Below are 18,219 nucleotides of genomic sequence, written 5' to 3'. Positions count from 1 at the left end.
CAGGTTCCCTGGTCAGTTTCCTATAAAAGATGGACTGTAAAAGCCCTCAGTGGCAACCCTGTTGGGACACCTCTCACTTTTGGGAGCTTCTCTGTATCTCTGCTTATTAAGCCTCTATCTCTATTGTCCATGAGATTCATTCTTTGATTCCACGAGCCAAGAACCAAGCTCTCCTGTATCATTACTATATTTTTAAAAAATCAACTATTTTTTTAAAAGAAATAGATTGAAATTTTGCAGCAAGTAACACATTCTGAAAATGTATGTTTGAGCTTATTAAACATTAGAACTAACCTGGCTATTGTTTTTTTATGCCTTTTGTGTATTTTTGTTCTTGTATTAGGTTTTATTACTTGATAAATTTTTTCTTGGTCCTCAGATGTGATATACATTTGTAGCTTCTGTAATGATTGGTTAAAGTAAGAACCATCTATGCTCTTAAGGTATTTCAAAGTTGTAAAATGACACATGTGAGGAAAAAAAATAAGCACTGTCTGGGGCTGGAGGAAGTCATGAATAGAGGCTTGCATTATACCACTGAAATAATGAATTGAAAACCATTGTTCTCAGAGTGAATAACAAATTAACAATAATTAAAATATTTTTTCCACTAATTGCCTTCAGCATATAGAAGTGAGTATAGCTACTACTTTATATACCATTGTGGGAAGTTGACCAAATTTAATTTCATCAGGCAATGCTTAGAGCATAGTTTTACTGTTCTGGACTTCCACAGTGATGGGTCTTGTCTGGATTATACTAATTCTTATAAAACGTGACATACTGTTAAGTGTATAGATATTCTATCACAATCGTACCAGTGTAGTCACTTTGAAGGAACTCAGGAGATGACTGAGGTGATGGTTATAATATTGGCTTTAACCATGTTTATGATACAGAAAAGTGGGTATTGCTACTAATGATTACACATTGAAGAAAATCTACCTCTTTAGTCCATGCTATGCTTACCCCTTACTTAAATTCTTCAAATGTTTAAAATTCAGGATGAATCAGTTATCACATGCCCCATTGTGCAGTATTTGAAAAAAAAAAGTCCATTTTATATCGCATCTATATTTATAAGGCTACAGAAGAAACACAAAGAAAAATCTTTAGATAAGCTATTACGTTTGTCACTAACCTCTGTACTACCACAATCACATTGTTCTGAGTTTTCCAAAATTCCATTGCCACAGAGTGAACTTGCTGTGTGGTAACCCACATTTGAAATGGCTTGATTCTGAAGACATTCAAATTCAGGCTGTGAAGCCATACGTTTAAATTCATCCATGCTGCAACTGCTAAAAAACTTTACACCATGGGAACGTCTAAAAAAAATTATATTCTTCAGATAAATGGAATACAATCAGTTTCAAAGAAACGTCCTTCAGTAGAGTACTATGAATTCTGTACACTTCACTTACAGAAGAGCCAAGGAGAGGATGCTTTTCTACCCTTACATTTTTGATTAAATACCAGTTAGTTAACTTATAGTGTAATATTAGTTTCATGTGCTTTTTTCCCCTAATGCAAGTCATAAATAAAAGCAATAAATCCATCTATATTATAATTCCATAATATGGAGGAAGTTAAAATGACACGAGTTAGAATACATTAAAACTCTTAACAGTGCTTCACACACAAAAAGCTCTTTTAGGTATATCATTATTTTCATTATTATTGCCAATATAATTATCATTATAACAAGAAGCAATAATTACAAGAAAATGAAACATTAGGAAATTTATGTAAACTGAAGGAATAAAAGATGGCTAATTATGCTAATGAAAAGTCAGGGTTATTCTTTTGTATCAAAATCAATCAATTAACCTATATCAACATTGAGTATATAAAATCTGTAAGTCCTAGATTCTTTTTAATTTTATTTTATATTTGTATTTTTAAGTGCACTGCTTAATGTGCTTTTGTTTAATTTTGCAGCAATCTAAATCTTAAATGATACAATATAGTTCAAAGAATAAATTTTATTTACTGAAAGTTAAGAATAATTGTCAAAAACAATCTTAATAATTTTAAGTATTTTAATGTATAATTCTTACATAGAAATGAATTTTCCTTAAGCAGGCCCTTAAAAATAAAGAAATACTGATGCTTTACTAATATCTAATCCTCAGATGCCATTCAAATTTACCTTTCATTACAATATTGGCACTTTATAGCAAGAGGATTCAGTTCAGAATCGACCATTTAGTTCTCAATATCTAGGTTTGTTTTTTAGTTTAGTTATCTACATTTCTTATCGAATTTCATAACCCTGAAAAAAGTTTTATGGTTACAGGGTGATTATTTGCTAAAGTAATCCTTTTCTGCAATTTAGGATTATAAAATGTTCTCTCATAACTACACTGAGGTTATGCATCTTGGCAACATTATTACAAAAGTGTTGCTGAGTCTGTTTTCATTGCATATTAACAAATGGCTCACAATTTTCATTTTGAACCATGCTTTCTGATTGTATTGTTTCCTTATTTTTCTTTCTGATAGTTCATTATTAGCGTATAGAAATGCAACATTTCTTTATACTGTTTTTATATCCTGTAACTTTACTGAATTGATTTATTCTAATTTTTTGTTGTTGTTGGTCCTTAGTGTTTTCTGTATACAGTATCAGGTCATCTGCAAATAGTGAGAATATTCCTTTTCCAATTTGAATGCTTTTGTTTCTTTTCTTTTTCTTTTTCTTCTTCTTCTCTCTCTCTCTCTTTTTTTTTTTTTTTTTCTGATTGCTGTGGCTAGGATTTCCAACACTGTATTCAAAAAAAGTGACAAGAATGGGCATTTTAGAGGAAAAGCTTTCAGCTTTTCACCATTGAGTATGATGTTAGCTGTGGGTTTGTCTTATAAAGACCATATATGCTATGCTCACTTTGTTTACAACTTCAGCTATCATAAATGTTGAATTTTATCAAATGCTTTTTCTGCACTAATGTGATGGTCATATGATTTTTAGCCTTCTTTGTGTTAATGGGGTGTATCACACTAATTTATGGATATTCAACCATCCTTTCATCCTAGGATAAATCGTGGTTAATCTGAGTGTATGATCTTTTAATGTATTATTGCATTTGTTTCCTGATACTTTGTTGAGAATTTTTGAATCTATGTTCATCAGGGCTTTTGGCCTGTAATATTTTTGGGAGCTCAGTGCCTTTATTTGGTTTTGGAATTAGGGTAATGCTGGACTCCTAGAATAAGTTTGGAAGTGTTCTTTCCTCATTAATTTTTTGGAATATTTTAAGAAGTACAGGTATTAACATTTCTTCAGTACCATCTAGTACTGTACTTAGGATGTTTTTCTTGTTATTGTTTGTTTTACTAATTAGATTTCATTACTAGTGATAAATCTGTTCAATTTTTCTATTTCTTCTCGATTCAGTTTTGTAAGACTATTATTTGAAAGAATTTACCCATTTATTCTAGGTTGTCCAATTAATTGGCATATAATTGTTTGCAGTTTCCTAGAATTCTTTAAATTTCTGTATCAGTTGTAACTTCTCTTTCATTTATGGTTTTATTGCAGCGTTCTTTTTTTGAAAAGTCTGGCTAAAAGCATATCAATTTTGTTATTTCAAATAATCTGCTCTTAGTTTCCTTTATCTTTTCTATTGTTTTTTAAGTATATATTTCATTTATTTCTACTCCTCTTTATTATTTACTTCTACTAACTTTAAACTTGATTAATTTGTAATTGATTTATAGTTTCATATTGTTGTGGTTGGAAAAGATGCTTGATATAATTTAACTTCTTAAATTTATTGAGACTTGTTTTGTGACCTAACATAATCTATCCTGGAGAATGTTCTCAAATGTACTTGAAAAGAATGTGTAGGGATCCCTGGGTGGCGCAGCGGTTTGGCGCCTGCCTTTGGCCCAGGGCGCGATCCTGGAGACCCGGGATCGAATCCCACGTCGGGCTCCCGGTGCATGGAGCCTGCTTCTGTCTCTGCCTCTCTCTCTCTCTCTCTCTCTCTCTCTGTGTGTGTGTGTGTGTGACTATCATAAATAAATAAAAATTAAAAAAAAAAAAAGAATGTGTACTCTGCCAGTTTTGGATGGAAAACTCTATATATCTATTAAGTTCATCTGGTTAATATGTCATTTAAGGTCAATAGTTCTTTATTGATTTTCTGTCTAGATGATCTATCCATTGACACAAAAAAGAGAAAGGAACATAAATATAACACCAAGAGAAGTCACCAAATACCAACAGAAGACAGCAAGAGAAGAAAGAAACAGAACTACAAAAACATAAAACAATCAATAGGATGGCAGTAAGTATATATCTTAAATATGTAAATGGACTGAATTCTCCAATCAAAACACATAGAGTATTTAAATGGACAGATAAAAATCAGACCTATACAAAAGCTACCTGCAATAAACTAACTTCAGATCTAAAGATACACAGAGAGAAAATGAAGGAATGGACAAGGATATCTCATGCAGATAGAAATGAAAAGACAGTTGAGGTAGCAATACTTCTATCAGACAAAATGGACTTTAAAACAAAAACCATAACAGATAAAAAAGAAAAAGGTCATTACATGATGGTAAAGGGACCAATCCAACAAGATGATGTAACACTTATAAATATCTATGCATTTAGCATAGGGGAACCTAAATACATGAAGTAAATATTATCAGACACAAAGGGAGAAGTTGACAGTAATACAGTAATAGTAGGAAACATTAACACCCTGCAAAGGTTTGTAACTATTATTGGTATTTGTTTTGGGTTTACCACGAGAATCATATGTGACAACCTATGTACATTGCAGCCTATTTTAAGTTGATGGTTGCTTAAGTTCAAATGTGTTCCAAAAGTGCTACATTTATATCCCCCCTACATTTTATTTTTGATATCATATTTGATATCTTATTTTGTGTATACCTTGACTAATTATTACAGGTAAATGACTTTTGTCTTTTAACATTCATACTATTATTACATAGGTGATTGACCTGCTGTGCTGCCCTTACTATATATTTACCTTTACCAGTGAGATTCTTTTCATTCATAATTTTCTTATTTCTAGTTACGGCCTCTTCTTTTCCATTGAAAGAATTCTCTTAACATCTCTTGTGAGATTTGTTTGGTTTGATGAACTTCCTTAGCTTTGTTTGTCTGAGAAACTTCATCTATCCTTCAATTCTGAGTGATAACCTTGATGTGTACCATTTTTTTAATATTCTTTTCATCAATTTGAATATATCCTACCACTCCCTTCTGATCTGTAAATTTTTGTTGAAAAACTAGCTATGAGGATTCCCTTATACATGACTACTCATTTTTCTCTGTTTTTAAGATTCTTTAAATGTTGACACTTTGATTTTAATGTGTCTTTGCTCTCTTTGGATCAATCTTATTTGAGACTTTGTTCTTCCTGGACTTGGACGTCTATTTCCTTCCCCAGATTAGGTAAGTTCTCAGACATTATTTCTCCAAATATGCTTTCTGATCCTTTCTCTTGCTCTTCTCTTTATGGAGCATCTATAATACGAATGGTAGTGTGGTTGATGTTACCTAGAAGTCCCTTAAAATAACCTCAATTTTAAAAATTCTTTTTTCTTTTTACTTCTCTGAGTGCTTTCCACTATCCAGGCTTCCAGATTGCTTGTCCATTCTTCAGCATCACCTAATCTGCTATTGATTACCTTAGTATGTTTATTTCATTTATTGTATTCTTCAGCTTGATTGGTTATTTTTTTATATTTTCTATGTCTTTGTTCTCACTGTGATCACCCATTCTTCTGGTTTGGTGACCACCTTTATGACTATTACTTTGAACTCTATCTAGTAGATTGACTATCTCCATTTCACTCTATTTCTCAGGTTTTGTCTTGTTCTTTCATTTGCAATCTCTGGTGCCTAATTTGCCTCTATGTACTAGATAGTTATGTCTTGAAGGAGCCTCTTTAAGCAGAAGGTGGTCCTGTGAGGCTTAGTAATGCAAACCCACTTGGACACCAAAGCCAGGTGCCCTAGGACTGCCCTCTGTATGGGCTGTGTGCATTATCCTGTTCTGGCTAGGCCATGACTGGTGTGGATTTTGGTGAGTGGGGCTCCTTCTCAGTGCATCTGTATGTGAGGTGCAGCCACAACTACTAAAGGCACACTGGTGACTAGGGCTCGCTCTTGCCCCATCTGAGAGTCCTGGCCATGACAGACTAGGGTGCATACCAGGAGTGACAGGGTGGCAAGGCCCTGTATTGCAAATTTGAAAGTTGCTAAGAGACTAGATCTTAAAAGTTCTCATCACAAGAAAAAAAAGACATATGTTATTCTTTATGATCACAATTTTTTTTAATTTTACTTAATTATTCATGAGAGACACAGGGAGAGGCAGAGACATAGGCAGAGGGAGGAGGAGGCTTCATGCAGGGAACCTGATGCAGAACTCGATCCCAGGACCGCAGGATCACACCCTAAGCCAAAGGCAGATGCTCAATCACTGAGCCACCCAGGTGTCCATATGATCACAAATGTTAACTAGTTTTCTGTTCCTTTGACTCTTCTCTCTCCTTCTGGGACTTCTATACTGTGAATAGTGGTTTGCTTGATTTGTCCAGTAAGCTCCTTATTTATCTTTATTTTTATGAAGGACATGTGTTCAGATTCTTCCTATGTTGCCCCCTACCTACCAATAATTCTTGACATCTCCTTTTCTCTCAGTCTTAAAAAACTGCTATTATTTTGAAATATCCCAAATATTCCCAAATATCACTATATTGTTCTCTGTGCTATATTTTACATTCATTTTACAAGGTAATTTTTATTATCCATACTGAATAAACCAATTAAAATATATTCCATTACATTTATTATAAAATCCCTTTTCACATCATTAATGCATGATTAAGGTCTTCCCTATATTCCTACATCACATCCTGGACTTCTCCTGACTCATTCTTTAGCCTCACTCTATATTATTTTCTTTTCCTTATGTCTAAACATTCTTCTTATAGGCCCAGCTATTTTTTTTCATTTTTATCCTCTCCACAAGCCTCCTTATATCAGTCTGTCAAGCTTGTTACTATTCAAGTATTACTTCACTTGTTTTCATTGAAAAGTTTTCAACTCTTTAATAAACATCTTTGTTCCTTCTCTGTCAGATCCCAACATAATTATTTCCATAATTATTCCTAGACCACTTTATCAGAAAGTTTCTTCTCCTAATATTTTCTCTATTTATTTTCTTCTTGGCATCTGTCATAAACTGTTTAGATCTTGCTTGTTCTTTTGTCCTTTTTTAAATTTTCTGTCCCTGATGGACTAATATATTTAGGACTTATCTATCTTGTTAACCTTTTGTAAGTCAAAGTAACACAATAACCAAGACACAGTAGATGCTTATTAATAATTTGAGGGTGAATTAAATTTTACCCAGGAAGCCATCATCAACATCCACTTTCTCCCTACAATATCACATAGAATATAGAATAAGCACATTTTCTACAATATCATATACTCACTTCCTTTAATAAACATTAAATAATTGCATGTTTATGTAATAAACAATTCTCTTAATCAGATTATATTGAAAGACATTATACATTAAAAATATTACAAACATTTCCCAAGGGAAGATACAGATTTAACAAAAATAAAACCTTACATTGCTTTGGCGTTCATTATGCATGTAGCTCCTGGGCAGTAACAAGTGAAGATGTCATTATTATATGTTAATCCCAGACTAATTCCAAGCAACTGTGCTATAACAACTGAAAACGCCTCTAAAGTTATCACCTGTGGATACTAAATAAACAAAATATCAGAATTGTTATCTAAGTTGTGTATTCATCTATTTTATCTTTTCAAGTAAATGTAAATACAAATTTAAGAAAACCTAGTATACCAAAGATTATTATTTGCTTAAAAATTTGGAAAAAAATAGTAAATTTTGTTATTTTCTTTGAGTAATGGTATTTTTAGTCCAAATAGCATTGACAAATAACAATTAAGATCAATGAAATCTTTTGACATGTTACTAATATTTATATTTTTAAAATATTTTATTTATTCATGAGAGACACACAGAGAAAGGCAGAGACATAGGCAGAGGGAGAAGCAGGCTCCCTGTGGGAAGCCTGATATAGGGCTCCATCCCCGGACCTGGGGATCAAAACCTGAGCCAAAGGCAGATACTCAACCACTGAGAAACCCAGCTGCCCTGACACATTACTCATTTAAATTCTGTTTTTTGTTTATTTTTTAAAATTTCTTTCCTTATTTATTTGAAAGAGAGAGAGAGAGAGAGAGAGAGAGAGAGAGAATTTTAAGCAGGCTCCATACCCAGCATGGAGCCCAACATTGGGCTCAATCTAATGACCCTAAGATTATGGATGAGTCAAAATCAAGAGTTGGACACTTAATTAACTGAGTTACACAGGTGCCCTTAATATATATTTTTTTAATTGAGAAGAATAAGCATTTCTCCAGTAACTATATTACTTTTCAAGTGAACACTCAGAAAAAATACACAGGTTCTTAAGGCTTGACTTGGCAAATCGTATGGACTTTAGAAATAGTTTTAGGGAGGAAAAAAACAAATTAACTTTTTTCTAAAGGTGGAATACTAAAATATCTTGCAAGTAGCATTTCTTTTGTCTTAAAAAGTAAAACTTGAGAAGTAGTGACATTGGCAACACAGAAACATCTGGCAATCAATAACCTTGGCATTATCTCCATAGTTTTGCCTTTTATGGAATGTCACAGAATAGTAATAATAATACAGTATAATACAGGATAAAACAGTTTTTAGTCTTTTCTCCAAATGGCTTCTTTCATGAACAAGTATTAGATTCCTCTATATCTTCCAATCGCTTAATGGTTCACTTCTTAAAACACTGAATGGTATTCCTTTTTATGTATTTATTCCTGTTTGTTTATCCACTGACTTATTAAAAGACATCTTGGTCCCTTCAAATTTTTGGTAATTATGAATAAAGCTGCTATAAATATTCATGTACATGATTTTATGTGGATATGATTTCAACTCATTTAAATGACTGCCAAAGAGGACATATGCTGGATCATATGGTAAGAGTAAGAAATTGCCCAACTGACTTCTACAGTGGCCGTACCACTTTGCATTCATATCTTCATGAATGAGAGTTTCTGTTCCTCTACATCCTCACAGCATCTGGTAATATCAGTGTTTTGCACTTTTAGTACAAATCTGAAAAGGACTGGTAAGTTACATTCTTGCCTTGTTCCTGATCACTGGGAAAGAATTTAGTTTCTCACCATTAAGGTTTTAGCTATAGGTTTTTTTCTAGATGTTTTTTTTCCTCAAGGAATGTCCCTTCTTGATCTACTTTCTTAAATTTTGTCACAAACGGCATTGGATTTGTTAAATTCTTTCTCTGCATCTATTAATATGATCAAATAATTTTTAAAATTTATCCTATTGATGGCATTGGTTATATTAATTGATTTTCAAATGATGAACTGCCTTACCTATAAATTCTGGGTAGAGATATCAACAGGAGATATAAACTATTATAAAAAAAAAATCCAGGGACACTTGGGTGGCTCAGCTGTTGAGCATCTGCCTTCAGCTCAGGATGTGATCCCAGGGTCTGGAATTGAGTCCCGCATTGGGCTGAGGGGGGGCTGCTTCTCCCTTTGCCTACCTCTCTCTCTCTCTGCCCCTCTCTCTCTCTCTGCTCTCTCATGAATAAATAAAATCTTTAAAAAAATTCTAGACCCCAAAAATACAATAAATGAACTTAAAAATTCACTGGAGGTATTCAAAATCAGATTTGATAAGGCAGATGAAAGAATCAGATCTGAAGGCTGTCCATTTGAAATTATCCAGTCATAGAAATAAAAGAAAAAAGAATTAAGAATATAAAAAGAGCCTATTGACATCAACAAGCAGATTAATGTATGCATTATAAAAGTCTCAGAAAAAGAAGAGAGAAAGAAAAGGACAGAGTTTATTTGGAGAAAGAATGGCCACAAACTTCAGAAATCTTTTTTGTAAAAGAAGCTCAACAAATTCCAATCAGGATAAACCCAAAAAGATTCACAAAGATTCCCATTAGTCAAAGACAAGGAGAGAATCCTGAAAACAGCAAGACAAAAGTGACAAATATAGTAACATGCATTATTGTAATTTTGGTGGATAGAATTGGAAGACAAATACCGAAAAACAAAACAAATCCTATAATCTGTGTAATAGAACTACAGAGGATAGAGACACATGGGTGGCTCAGCAGTTGAGCGTCTGCCTTCGGCTCAGGGCATGATCCTGGAGTCCTGGAATCAAGTCCCAGTTGGGCCCCTGCATGGAGCCTGCTTCTCTCTCTGCCTGGGTGTCTGCCTCTCTCTCTGTGTCTCTCATAAATAAATAAATAAATAAATAAATAAATAAATAAATAAATAAATAAAATCTTTAAAAAAACCCTATAAAGGTTAGAAAAGAACTATAGAACTATAAAGGACAGTGTTTTTGTATGCAATTAAATTTAAGCTATTAATAGAAATATTAAAAAATAACCCCCAAATTAATATGGAATCCCAAGGAACACTAAATAAATATGCCAATTTCAAAAAAGAACAAAATTGAAGGACACATTTCCTGATTTCAAAAGGTATTACAAAGCTACAATAATCAAAAACAGTATGGTACTGGCAATACAGATAGACATAAATATCACTGAACAAGATTACATATCCTAGAAATAGATCCTTACATGTATGATTAAATGATCTATAAAAGGGGATCAAGATGAGATAATGCAGAAATGACATTCTCTTCAACAGGTATTCTCAATAGATAAAAGATAGCTTTTTCTTTTCTTTTTTTAAATTTTTATTTATTATTTATGATAGTCACACACAGAGAGAGAGAGAGGCAGAGACACAGGCAGAGGGAGAAGCAGGCTCGTGGGATTCGATCCTGGGTCTCCAGGATCGCGCCCTGGGCCAAAGGCAGGTGCCAAACCGCTGCGCCACCCAGGGATCCCAAAGATAGCTTTTTCAATAAATGGTGATAGGAACTTTGCATATCCACATACAGAATAAAGTTGTATCTATGTACTTCATATACAAAAATTGATTAAAAACAGCTTAAAAGTCTAAACAGTAGATTGGGTAACATTCGGGTAAATCTAAATTTGGTAAAAATCTAAAGGGCAAGATTTGGGCAAAACTCAAAACTATAAAACTCCTAAAAGAAAACACAGGGGAAAATCTACATATTAGGTTTGACAATGATTTCTTAGATATCATGCCAAAACCACAGGCAATGAAAGCAAAAACGGACAAATGGGACTACACCAAACATAAAACTTCTGTGTTTCAAAGTACATAATCAACAGAGTATAAAGACAACCTACAAAATGGGAAAATTTGCAAATCCTATATCTGATAATGGATTAACATCCAAAATATAAAGAACTCCTACAATACAAAAACAAAAAATCAAATTCAAATCAACCAATTAAAAATTGGACTAAAGACATGAATAGACATTTCTCCATAGAGGATATACAAAAGACCAGAAAGCATATAAAAAGACCCTCAATATTACAAATAATCATAGAAATGCAAATCAAAGCCACATTGAGATACTCAATAGGATGGTTACCATAAAAAAAAAAAAAAAGCAACCACAGAAAATAATAGATGTTGGCGAGGACGTGATGAATATAATGTGAACTGCTGGTGGGATTATAAAATTGTAAACCACCCTCAAAATCAGTATGATGGTTCTTTAAAGTATTAACGATAGGATTACCATATGATCTAATAAACAAACCCACTTCTGCATATATATCCAAAATAACTGAAATCAGTATCACAAAGAGATACCTGTACTCCCACATTCACTGCAGTATTACTTATGATGGCCAAGGTATTTAAAACAACTTAAGTGCTCATTGATAGATGAATGTAAAAATGAAACAACCCCCCCCACACACACACACGATATGGAATGTTACTTAGCCATAAAAAGAATGAAATCCTGTTATTTGCAATGACATGGATGAACCTAGATGGTACTATGCTAAGAGAAATAAGCCAGACACATGAAGACAAATATCAGATGATCACCATTATATATGGAATCCAAAAATTTCATACTCACAGAAGCAGACAGTAGAATGGTGAGTGCCAGGGGCTAGAGGGTTTGGAAAATGGGGCCATGTTGAATAAAAGGACAAAGCTACATATATGCAAGATGAAGAGTTCTGGAGATCTGTTACATAATAATGGAACATACTTAATACTACTGACATATATACACTTAACAGTTAAGGTGGTAAATTTCATGTTGTATATTTTTCCCTCAAAATTTTTTTAAAAATTGTAATATGTGAATTTCAAAATCCGAATAAAAATTATTTTATAAAAATGTGTCAAAACAGCATAATAGATATGCTATATGTACTTTTGCTCCTTGAAGTGGATATTAACTTTCAAAATGTGATATAATTACCAAATAGATGGGAATTAAATGCATACCAGAGCAATTCCTGCAGCAAACTTTGGATTGCATGCCATTCCATGATATGTTGCTCCTACATAATTAGGATGATCCCTATAACTAAATACCAAAATTTTTCTTGTAAATAAATACATTTTAAATTTTTAATAACTTAATGACCTTTTAAGAATTGGGCTCCTTAGTAAAAAAAAAAAAAAAAAAAAAAAAAAAAAAAAAAGCTGTGTTTTGAAACTTGAATATTACATATCACATCTAGTGTTTTTAATCATTTTGTATTTGAATAACTTCTCACAGTTCCTACAAAGTTAAGTTCCATAGCCTATTTTATGATGCACAGCCCCAAACCCAGCAGTGACTAATCCATCCAAAATACTAATCATAAGCGTTACCATGACTGGATGGATATAATTCTAAGGTGTACAAGTCAAGATAGCTTACTGCCATGATTTGCACATAGTGAGCCTTTAAGGTGTGTAAAAATGTTGAATTGGAGGATAAGGAGGGAAAGAAGAATGTGCAGTACACTAACGAAAAGAGAATTCAGAAAGTGTCCTCACACATTTCAGTTCTGTTAATGTTGCTCCTGAGCTCCCGTATCAGACTTTAAAAGCCACAGGAGACACCAATAGATTTGTAAATGTATTCCATATTGCTTAAGACCTTCAGAATTGTATTTTTATTTTTCCCCATAAAGAATAAAGTTAAGTCAAGCAAACATCTATATGAAAACTTTTGAAAGATCTAGTACATATAGTGCATATAATTATATATATAATATATATGGTGTATATATATATATATATAAAGTCACCACATTACTATTAAATTTAATTTTTTTGCATAACCAGCTTTATATATAATTATTTTATTTTGTTAACTAATTTATATTTTATTTAATGTTAAAACAATGGTTTCAGTTCTTTAACTCTGAGAAAAATCTTTAAAATCCTTGAGGACCATGTTGCTCCAAGGCTTTCCAAATTTCCAAATTTATTACATTTCCATGGATAAACAGTCCACTCTGAGAATAATGGCCTACCATGATTTAGTGTCTTACATTGTTATCAAATTTTTATATTTTACGTTTCGCTAACACAGTATGCATATAGTTTTTTAGGTTTCCTGTCATTATATATAACACATTTTTTGATAGCTAACATATCACATAATTTGATAAGCCCTATATCCATGAAAATAATGCACTTACATTAATAAATATGCTAGATCATGGGATCTTTGAAACAAAAATTGTTCTTTCCATGACACAAATCTCTGTAGTACTTCATCAGCATCCGCATTAGTTGAAATCATATTTTGATCTGACCAGAGCTCCAAAGAAGTTAGCTTAACAGTCACTTTAAGCTGGGAGAACATCTAAAAATAGGAGATACACCACATGCAGGTTTAGGTAGTAGTAAGTATTACATCTCTATACATAATGCTAACATACTTATTTTTGGAAGTGAAATCCATTGGTGAATGAAACTAGTTGGTAAGACTACTTAATAAAATTACAAATGCTATTTACACAATGTTATTGCATTAATAGGGATGCTTAAAATTTAAATGAAAAATACTTACAGTATTGACAAGACCAAAGATATGGACAACTTTCTCAGCTGCAACTGCCACTTCAGAGCCCATATAATCAAACTGAAAGAAAAATTTTGTTTCACTATTGAATATTACTAAACTACCATATTTTAAATGGATATAATATGGTAAGGGGCACCTGGGTGGCTCAGTCAGTTGAGCTTCTGCATTCAACTCAGGTCATGATCCCAGGGTCCCGGGATCAAGCCTCCCTCTCTCTGCCCCCTGCTCATGCTCTCTCTCTTGCTATCTCTCTATCAAATAAATAAATAAAATCTTTAAAAAAATGTTAAAGTGGTGCTCAGTGAAAGGAAAAAAGAACTAAGATTTATCAATTGCTTAGTTAGTTTTAGGTTTAAATATAGGGAGCATATGTATTAATAATATTAAATGAAAAGGTTGTGAATATTTTCCTCTTTACACATAAAAATGAAGGGTTGAAAGTTAAGATGCCAAGATTCTATAACTACTAAGCATAAGAACCAGGACTCAAATCTCTAACTAAACTACAAAGTCATTTTTATCTACTCTATCTGCCACCATTTATCTTCATTGTAGTAAGATAACATGACTATGTATCCTGGATAAACAATGTACCATAATAAAAGAAATTCAAGCAACTGTTCTCATTCAAGGAAACAAAAATCACATATTTTCTCTTAAATACTTTAATTGTATGTGTACACACATTTCTAAGATTTTTGCTGAAAATGAAAAGTGGCAGTTTGAGATTCTTCTATAATTTGCAGCACGTCTGCTGAAAACCACTAACAGAAAATAAAATGTAATATCCTCCTAGTCTCTAGAAATTATGTACTTTGCTATTTCTCTGTATGTAATCTTTCCCAATAAATTACATTGTATATTTACACAGTGTAGCATGTGCACTATGAGTGAAGGTGAATAAAGGCCTATATAAAACAATGAGAGAATATATATATTTTTTCAAACATACATGAATGTTTTACATAAATTGACCCATATTAGGCCATTCAAAAGTTATTTGAATATAAAACATTAAGCGTCACTTAGATCATATTGTCCAACTATAATGCAATTAAGTTATAGTGGACTTAATATAAAGTATTTTAACAATGTCATTTTTACTTACATGGATAACTATTGTGTTTATTTAAGATAATGATCTTATTCTAGGTAAATGCACACTGAAAATGAATCTCCATATTGCAATTTACAACTTACTTTTGAACAGAGCACAATTGATAATAGGATACAATATTCATAAATCTAAGTAAAGAGAGTTATAAGTATTTTTTGTCTTATTCTTCTTCTTGCAACTTTTTTTGAAAGTTTGAAAATATTTCCAAATAAAATATTTTAAAAGTGAGGATAAAAATAACTTCAGATGAACAAAAGCTGAAGCAAATTCATCAACCGGCTAAACATCAGAAACACAGACTACAAGGAAAGAAGAGCTTTGAAAATGGTAAATGTGAGAGAAAAATGAATTTTTTTCTTTTCCTTAATTTCTTTAAGCAACTGAATATTTAAAAAATAATTTCTTTTATGGTTTATAACAAATGGCAGAGTAAAATGTATTACAATAATACATAGGGTTATTTTTATAATTATTTTCATTAATTTTTAATTTGAGTGTAGTTGACAATGTCACATTAGTTTCAGGTGTACAGCATAGTAATTCCTCCCATAGTGTAAACAAACAACACCTCTGATTACCACAAGGGTAGCTACAACTTGTTGCCATACAAAGCTATTATAATATCATTGACTCTATTCCTAATGCTATGCTGTGCCTTTTATTTCTGTAACATTCATTCCATAACTGGAAGACTCTCCCACTCCCTTTCACTCATTTTGCCTATCCCCGACGCCATTCACTTTGACAACCATCAGTTTTTTCTCTATTTATGTATCTAATTTTTTTCTTTTCTTTTCTTTCTTTCTTTCTTTCTTTCTTTCTTTCTTTCTTTCTTTCTTTCTTTCTTTCTTTCTTTCTTTTTTTTTGATTCCACATGAGTCAAATTATATAGCACTTGTTTTTCTGACTTCTTTCATTTAGCAGAATAGCCTCTAGGGCAGCTCACAAATAGCATGACCTCTTTCTACTTTATGGCTTGTAGTAGAACCACAAAAGATCCCAAATAGCCAAAGCAATGTTGAGAAACAAGAACAAAGCTGGAGGCAACAATTCCATATCTCAAGTTGTATTACAAAGCTGTAGTGATCAAAACAGTATAGTACTGGTACAAAAGTATACACATAGATCAATGGAACAGAATAGAAATCCCAGAAGTAAATCCACAATTAAATAGTCAATCAATCTATGACAAAGGAGATAAGAATATACAATGAGGGAAAAGACAATTTCTTCCATAAATGATATTACAGAAACTGGACACCTACATAAAAGAATGAAACTGGACCACTTTCTAACATCATACACAAAAACAAATTCAAAATGGATTATATATGTAAATGTAAACCCTGAAACCATAAAAATCCTAGAAGAGAGCACAGGTAGTAATTTTCTGACATCCACCATAGCAACAGTTTTCTAGATAGGTCTCCTAAGGCAATGGGGGAAAAAAGAGCAAAAATAAACTATTGGTACTACACTAAGATAAAAAGCTTTGGGGGGAAAAAACAAAGCTTTTTAATGGTGAAAGAAACCATCCATAAAATGAAAAAACAACCTACTGAACAAGAGCATATGTCTGCAAATGATATGTCTGTTAAGGAGCTAATACACAGTGGTTAAATGGAACTTTAATGTTATAAACTTCTTACATTATATGTGAAGTGGTATAATATTAATTCTATATTGTGATAAGTTAGGAATCTTAATTTGAACCAACAGAGAAACCACTGGGGTAAGATGTGGGACAAAGAGAGAGTGCAGGAAAAAACAATATAGAAGATAAAGATTGGTTTATCTTTACAGGAGATAAAGATTGGATTAGTGGGTTATTTTTAAAATTTTTTTATAACCCACTAATCCAAGGGCAGCAACGGAGGAACAAAGGAATGAATAACAGGACACACAACACTAATAGCATAGCAGTACTTAACCTACATCCAAAGTATTAGTTGTGGGACCCAGGAAATTTAACAAAATCCCCTACCCCTAGGACAAGCAGAGCAGGACTGACTCTATTTTGGGCCGCACCCGCCTTGCTGCTGACCTGCTTATTACTTAGGGCACTGCCAAGGCCTAGTCAAAGACCAGGGCACACCCTAACCGGAAATCCCGCTCAGCGGACCAGCATGACTGTGCAACTTTCTGCCTATCCCATGGGCCACTGGCCCCTATAAAGCTGCTACGCCTCTTAGTCTCGGGGTCCAAGTCCCTGCTCCGCTGCGTCGGGTACACTTGGACCCAGGCTCGAGCTTGTAAATAAACCCTCGTGTGATTGCATCGGTGTCGGCTCCTTGGCGGTTTCTCGGATTCACGATCTTGGGCACAACACTAGTAATTTTGATAAATATAAATTAAACATTCCAATGAAAAGCCAGGGATTTTCCGAGTAAGGAGAAAAAATAGTTTACAGAGTCATATTTTAAAATTTAAGACAGATATACAACATAAAAAAGAAACGGAATACTAATCAGAGGATATTATAAAAACTCTGGAGTTCTTTGTTGTTATTTTTGCATGATGATATGTGCGTTGAAAATGCCTTCTGTTTTATTGGAATGGTCAGAAGATAGCCCGTTAAATAGAAAGGAAAGTAGGCTGTCTAGATTTAATATTAACAACCTCATGGAGGTGGCTGTTGCAGAGCATAATTTCAATGCTCATGATACTGGTGTTAAGTATTAACATTCCCCACATAACAAAAATCTAAATCTAAATGCCCCCAAAGGGCAATAGTTAGTAAAATAGGTTAAATTATATTAAATATATCAGACACTATGTAAGTGTTAAAATAAAACTGTAATAATATATTTCATTAATATGTGGAAAAACAGGGGCAGCCTGGGTGGCTCAAGGTTTAGCGCCAGGGCATGATCCTGGAGACCCGGATCTAGTTCCATGTCAGGCTCCCTGCATGGAGCCTGCTTCTCTCTCTGCCTGTGTCTCTGCCTCTCTCTGTCTCTCTCTGTGTCTCTCATGACCAAATGAATAAAATCTCTTAAAAAAAACATGTTTAAAAAATATGTGGAA

General features: G+C 33.0%; 1 protein-coding gene across 1 annotated transcript in view; it reads right to left on the bottom strand.

The window, feature by feature from the left end:
• Positions 1 to 18,219, bottom strand: part of LOC112652904 (A disintegrin and metallopeptidase domain 3-like) — a 108,915-nt gene that overhangs the window by 38,904 nt on the left and 51,792 nt on the right. Inside the window, exons 9-13 of the mRNA XM_025436584.3 lie at positions 14,061 to 14,132; positions 13,687 to 13,853; positions 12,497 to 12,578; positions 7,638 to 7,777; positions 1,142 to 1,328 (exon numbers count right to left, since the gene is read on the bottom strand). Coding sequence (XP_025292369.1) covers positions 1,142 to 1,328; positions 7,638 to 7,777; positions 12,497 to 12,578; positions 13,687 to 13,853; positions 14,061 to 14,132 — 648 coding nt within the window. The remainder of the gene's footprint in view (positions 1 to 1,141; positions 1,329 to 7,637; positions 7,778 to 12,496; positions 12,579 to 13,686; positions 13,854 to 14,060; positions 14,133 to 18,219) is intronic.

Source organism: Canis lupus, chromosome 16 (assembly GCF_003254725.2).
Source record: "Canis lupus dingo isolate Sandy chromosome 16, ASM325472v2, whole genome shotgun sequence".
NCBI classification, from domain to species: Eukaryota; Metazoa; Chordata; class Mammalia; order Carnivora; family Canidae; genus Canis; species Canis lupus.
The sequence above is the reverse complement of the archived record's forward strand: the minus strand, read 5'-3'. Positions and strand labels throughout refer to the sequence as shown.